At 40.8% G+C, this 6,038-nt stretch overlaps 1 protein-coding gene across 1 annotated transcript; it reads right to left on the reverse strand.

Moving 5' to 3' along the window:
- Positions 1 to 6,030, reverse strand: RNF4 (ring finger protein 4). Its single transcript, XM_010164110.1, has 6 exons — positions 5,976 to 6,030; positions 5,157 to 5,236; positions 4,647 to 4,656; positions 2,854 to 3,019; positions 578 to 626; positions 1 to 230 (listed from the first exon to the last, which is right to left on the reverse strand). The coding sequence occupies exons 1-6, from the start codon at positions 6,013 to 6,015 to the stop codon at positions 81 to 83; spliced, it is 495 nt and encodes a 164-aa protein (XP_010162412.1). The 5' UTR covers positions 6,016 to 6,030; the 3' UTR covers positions 1 to 80.
- Positions 6,031 to 6,038: the final 8 nt, after the last annotated feature.

Genomic DNA, 6,038 nt, shown 5'->3' on the forward strand with positions numbered 1-6,038 from the left:
CTCTTTAAATCTTCAGAGCACTCAAAACATGACATTTCCCCAAAAAATCCTGTTGAGTCTGTCCTGAGAAATAGAAATACTCATATATAAATAGGATGATATTGTCTGTGAGTGAGCTTCTTCCTGCAGGTTGGGCATGAGTTGGCATTCCTAAGGGAATCACGGAGGCACTGACTGCAGAAGACGTGGCCGCATTTGGTCGACACAATCAGCCGTCCACTTTGTACAATCTGGAAGCAGAGAAACCACAACAGGTATCACCTGGAGTGAAGAATTCCACTTTGCTGGTCTACTGGCACCAGGCAAATAGAACTCGGAGTATCTGGAACCAGTACATGACTGTTTTAACAATAAGGAACCCAAAGGGTTTTCAGTGCCATTGAGAAGTCTTTCTCCCTCTACATACACCACTGAGAAATGACTTGGAGTTTCAAGCTGGTTTCACATTAAATCCAAGGTCTGTACTGCAAGCCAGGTGTCTCTAGGGTCCCACACAACCCAACAGAGTGGGCAGCTCACCCTCTGCCACGTTCTCCCTCCAAGTAAAAAGAAACAGAGACAAGGTGTGGATCCTTACCTCTGAGTAGCCATCCATGCAAATGGGACAGCTAACGGTACCAGACGGCCTTGTGGGAGAGAGAACAAAGTCAGAAAGAATGTGCATCCATTAATTTCACCGTGCATTGAGGGCTGCCGACACATAAAATGTCATCTCATCATCCGGCTGCACAGATGAGCCATGACACATTTCATCTGAAGATCCCCGTGTACCTTCAACCCTCAGTTTGTTGAATTTACTAAGTAGTTCGGGTCTCCCTCTCCCCAAAGGAAAGGGCGTCTTGGTTTTCATTAGGGGGAAGGTGCAGTCAGTCACCCTGCTCCCTTTCTAAAAGCCAGAGCAGTCTGCAGCACTGTGCAGTGTACGTACGGCGCCAGCGATCTTCAACAGGTCAGAAATAAGAGTTTTGTAAGAAAAGCATCAGGCTGTCCTTTTGGAAACTATTCATTCTAGAATTGAAAGCAGTTGTCAGAAATTAAAACATCCCCTATCCTAATTTAGTAACGTCCCAGTCCAGTAACACATTAATTCCAAGAACTCTTTCCTTATCAAATGTAGGGGAGGAACACACTAATGTGAGGAAATACTCTAACATAAATTTCCAGTTCTGGGAAGGACAGACCGACCCGGTGGCTGTTGCCAAGCTGTGGTTATAGATGTACCCCTCCTTCCCTCAGCCTCCAGGACGGCTGTACTGCACCCAACTAACAGACATGGCTATTTTGCATTGGGAATGTGTCATATCGTTAAGTGCTGAATAATATTTTCTATCAGAAATAGCTTCCTGCCACTTTTATTTACAAATTAATCTCTATTTTAAATGATCACTGTAAGCTGCTTCCATAAGTCTTTACCATAAACACTTGGCTTTATTATGTCACTGCCCATGCTGAGCAACATTTTGTTATTTATTAATTAAACAGGATTAGAAAGCATGAGATCTCCTTTACCCTGTAACCTTAAATTCAAGCAGTGACTACTAACATCTACCCCTAGTTTCACATACATAATTTAACTCCATTAATTCTCCCATTTTTACTACTCAAATTCTTTATGCAACAGCTATAATACCAACTTAGTAATTAATTACATCTGATGATAACCTTTATATAAGCAAGAGCAGCCTAAGCTATAGAGTAACACTGTAGACGGCTCTGTGGCCATCTCCAGCATCAGTACCTTTTTGTCAGTGTTAAATGCTGCAGTTGTTTCAGCCTGACCTGAAGAGAGCAGGAAGGCACATTCTTTAACAGAGAAGCTTGTGATTAAAGGAACAAAACAATATTTTTTTTAATATTGATTAATTAATGTGATTTATTGACCTACATACCTAACAACAAAAAAGTAAAAATCTACAAATCCACTGGCAAAACACGCTATGTTTTAGAATAGTAAACACCCTTTAGGGGGCATGTTTAAGATCTGACACCCAAAATTTCTAGACTCAAGTCCTCTCTTACATTGCCTTCCAGCGATCCAATAGGCTCAAAGCACCCCAGCTTTATTAAAACCTCTATTTTTTCTCCCCAAACACTTAAAAAATGTTTATAGCACAAGCCTCATGTTCTTTGTCTTCCCTAGTCATGTGGACACTTGGATTTCATTTAATTAGTCTAATACATTGCATCTTTCTTAACATGATGGAGTGCTCCTACAGCAGTTTCCTGTTCCTCCACAGAACGAGGTCTTACTGTGCAAGGCACCTGACCCGAACAGCAAGATTGCCACCTCACCTGCAAACCTATCAGAGCTCCATGACATACATGGGACAGAACAAAAACTGGCCAGAACGGTACTATCTCCACAATCACCTTGCAAGCACACCTTGGGAAGAGCAGTTACTGCTCCAAGAGAAAAAGGCAGTTAACTGGCACAGCATATAAGAAAATCACTGAATGAATTTTACTGTTTTTACTGGAATTTGCCAGGCTGCACACTAGCAAGCCTCACTGACACCAATAATAATATTTCTATATTTAACATCACTACTGGAGCTTTGCATGAGAAGTAAATGCAATACATTACAAGCTATTGTCTGTGACAAATTCTCCTTCCTTGCCACACTCCCCACTCATCTTTAAGGTTGTATGTGCCTCTGTCTTGGGCTGGCTTTTTATTCTAAAGTGCTATCGTTTGGCCACGATGTGAAATGTGATGTCGTACTCACGAGAAGTGGGAATTAACTAGGATAAGTGAAGACTTCAAAGATAAGCCAGGATATAGCAATATAACTTAGTCCTGTATGTATAAGAAAAGCAAAATTCAATGTTTTGTAGGTCATGAGGCATACATACTTTGAACTTGCAGTTTCATCTTCCAGTGGTCCCAACTCTTGAGACACTTTATCTGTCACATACACATCATTATCTCTTGTTTCATCTTCATCATCGCTACTCAGTACACAGCTGTCCGACTGTCGCTGGCTTCTCAGTCGGAGATTTCTCCTTTGTCGTTGACTCTCTGTAATTTAATTTTGGTAAGTTAAATATAATATAATATATATCCCTGCAATTATCCTCAAAATGCACAATTATATATAGTCTGCAATAGTTCAGATTTTAAATGGACCATATTCAGCTGGGTTAAAAGCAATTTTAAACAAACTAGTTTCCTAAACATTAAGGCTGAACACCTTCAGACGTGGTGAATATTCTGCTACATACTGACACAAAACATTTCCTCCATTTACCCTAAAATATCATCTCAAAGATTCTCTGTGTCTTAAGTTTCATATGGTCACACTGTGACTAAATCTCCCTCACACAGGGAAGCTGCCTCCCCCAGTCCTTACTAACAGAGAATGCTACCACACTGCGTTTAGGAATTGCGACAATCGCTGTGTGATATGAGAGAGAGGGGACTGAAGTTTCCAAGCAGCACGGCGAGGAAGCACATACACAACAAAAGGGCCTGGTAAATCACAAAGAACGCTTTGTTCAGGAAGTTCCAGTAGAGATGGAAGAGATGCTTAAATCTACAAATGTAAATGATGGAGATGCTGTGGGCTGTCACTGCTCTATCCAGGTATGATGCTGAAGTGCTCCACTGCTGTTGTCTGCGTTAAACCAAACTTCCCCGCTCAGAGGCAGTTTCTATAAAATGAGTCTTTCTAAGAACAGTACTTGAAAAGTTATAAAATTACTTTAAACAGTGACTCCTTAGAAATTTGCATCATCTTCTGCCTAAGTAAAGGTAACTTGAAAATGAAGACATAGTGCTCAAGATAGAAGGAGTTAAAAATCTTGACTGCCTTGTCTGTAACATCCAAAGGTTAAAGAACTGCTCTTTGCTTTGTAACAATTAGAAATCACATGCAATAATTATCTCTGCAGCTCCAGTGTTCATGTAACAATACAAGCACTAATCAATTAACATTACATGAATAGCCACGAAATTCAAGTTCCTTCCTGCATAAGTCTTCAGCTACAACTTTTAGTGCAAGTATTTTTGAACTTGCTTTCAAGGTCTCTTCCAATCCCCAACATTCTGTGATTCTCTAAGAGCACAGACCAGATTACATTCCCAGTAAGCAGCTAACAACATACTAATACATCTCAGATACCATCATCAGAACAAGGTCTGGAAGGTGAAAAGGATTAACTTCTTTATACCTATAACTGTTGTAACACCTAAAGTAGGAAAAATCCACATTTGTTAGTCATTGTCTGTACTAAATTTGAAGCACGTTAGACTAGATAATGAAAATCAATACCACGACCACAAATAACTTTCCTCTTACAGTTCCTTCAGGGCAATACAGGATAAAAAAGCTTTTTGACATTTTCTTATTCAAAGCAGATATCCTGGTCCCCATTAAAATTCTTATCAATGTTGGTCTTACAGAGCATCTCTATTTGGAAAAGAAGAAAACATACTGTGAGCAGCTTTGATGTATGTTATTTCAAATCTACAAGCTCTGATAGCGACTATACCACCCAGACTGGATCCATTCTCTAAGACACTGGGCAGACACGTTAGCACTGTCTTTTGCCTTTTGGTAAATGCAGTTTCAATCCACGCTGATCAAGTTTGTTGCAAAAGAAAAAAAAAGGGAAATTCCATTATAAATTTTAAAACGTCAACTCACCTTCAACGATCTTGCATCAGTACATATGGGCAGGGAGAGAAAAGAAAAATACAATTAGACTTTGGTGTGCAGCCCTAGTCTTTTATTAAGAACGTTAAAATCTCTGAGACAGGAGAACTTTAAACTGATGGTGCAGTTAAACACTTCATGTCTGTGAAGGCAAAGACTGTTATCTCCTTCATTTTTTAGTTAAATCATTGGCCTATGCCTTTGCTCCATCTAGAATGGCTTCAACTTTAAATTGCACCTCCTTATGTTACATTCCCCAGGACTGGTCTGTATTCTCCCAGAGTTCCGGAGCAACATTGTGTTCTAGATTATCCCCTAAATATCTGCAAGTGCACCTCCAGAGCAGCTTTGGTGATGACCTGTAACACGTGGCTTTCATGCACTCACAAGTCAGCTCTGAATTTACAGCTTATCCTTGGAGCCAGATTCTATCAGGAAGCACCATACAAAACCAGCTTGAACACAAGGTTTAGGTGAGTGTGCTATTCACTGCTTACTTACCACAACAGAATCATTGTGAGTTAGATCGACGACTACAGGATCAGAAGATTCACATGTAAGATCTACTACTTCTTCACCAGCTTAAAAACACAACATTAGAATCAGCATCAGAGACTGCAGGGGAATAAACTGCCTGCCAGCACCTAACAGAATGAGGTATGATCCAGCCTTGCCCTATCCCTCCTCTCTTCAGGAACATATCCAACTTTTCACTCAAGCTTTGCCCTCAACAGTTCACAGAGAACATCAACACCACTATCTTCTGCAAGCTGCAATGCAAGAGGAACAGAGCTCCTCATACAGTGCTGCTGTATGACAACAGCTTGCGGGACGGACACAGCAAGAGGTTATTCATCCAACACAGGAGAATGTTTATCACACAGAAGAAAACATGACTCATGTAGGATATAATGATTTTACAGTACCATGCTGTAAACGTTCCCTTGAGGGACGATGCACGGCTAATGACAAACTTTTAATTCTCTTCTTAAAACTGGGGAGTTCCCAGCCTTAGTTTGCCACTGTCTGCAGTGACTCCCACCTCATCAGAACAGACATTCAGAGGGTTGAGCACCATTTGAGTACCCTTCTTGCACAACTCATCTCTCACTAGGGGTCAATGTGTGGCACCTCAGTAACAGACTAAAACAGTGGTTGGTAGGCTTGTTGTTTATAGATGCCATTCTAGAGGCCTTCTAAAATCAGAAGTTTCCCTTCCTCCCCAGTAAAGGGACTAAAAATGGGCAAAAATACATGGCAAGTGGGACCCAAGTCTCCAGAAGCAGTTTATGCTCTTACTGAGTTAAGACCAAAGCTTACCGCTTTCTTCAAGTTCTATTGGCTCTGCTTCTGAAGCCATTTCTGCAGTAGAAGCCACCAGCC

The sequence above is a fragment of the Antrostomus carolinensis genome, unplaced genomic scaffold, assembly GCF_000700745.2.
Source record: "Antrostomus carolinensis isolate BGI_N321 unplaced genomic scaffold, ASM70074v2 scaffold22993, whole genome shotgun sequence".
Taxonomy (NCBI): domain Eukaryota; kingdom Metazoa; phylum Chordata; class Aves; order Caprimulgiformes; family Caprimulgidae; genus Antrostomus; species Antrostomus carolinensis.

What these genes read in the sequence shown, in the direction of transcription:
- RNF4 (XM_010164110.1), bottom strand. Translation starts at nt 6,015, where the DNA reads ATGGCTTCAGAAGCAGAGCCAATAGAACTTGAAGAAAGCG. An exon ending in AATAGAACTTGAAGAAAGCG is followed by an intron (nt 5,237 to 5,975) that starts GTAAGCTTTGGT and finishes TGTGTTTTTAAG; the next exon opens with CTGGTGAAGAAGTAGTAGAT. An exon ending in GCATGGATGGCTACTCAGAG is followed by an intron (nt 231 to 577) that starts GTAAGGATCCAC and finishes CTCTGCTTCCAG; the next exon opens with ATTGTACAAAGTGGACGGCT.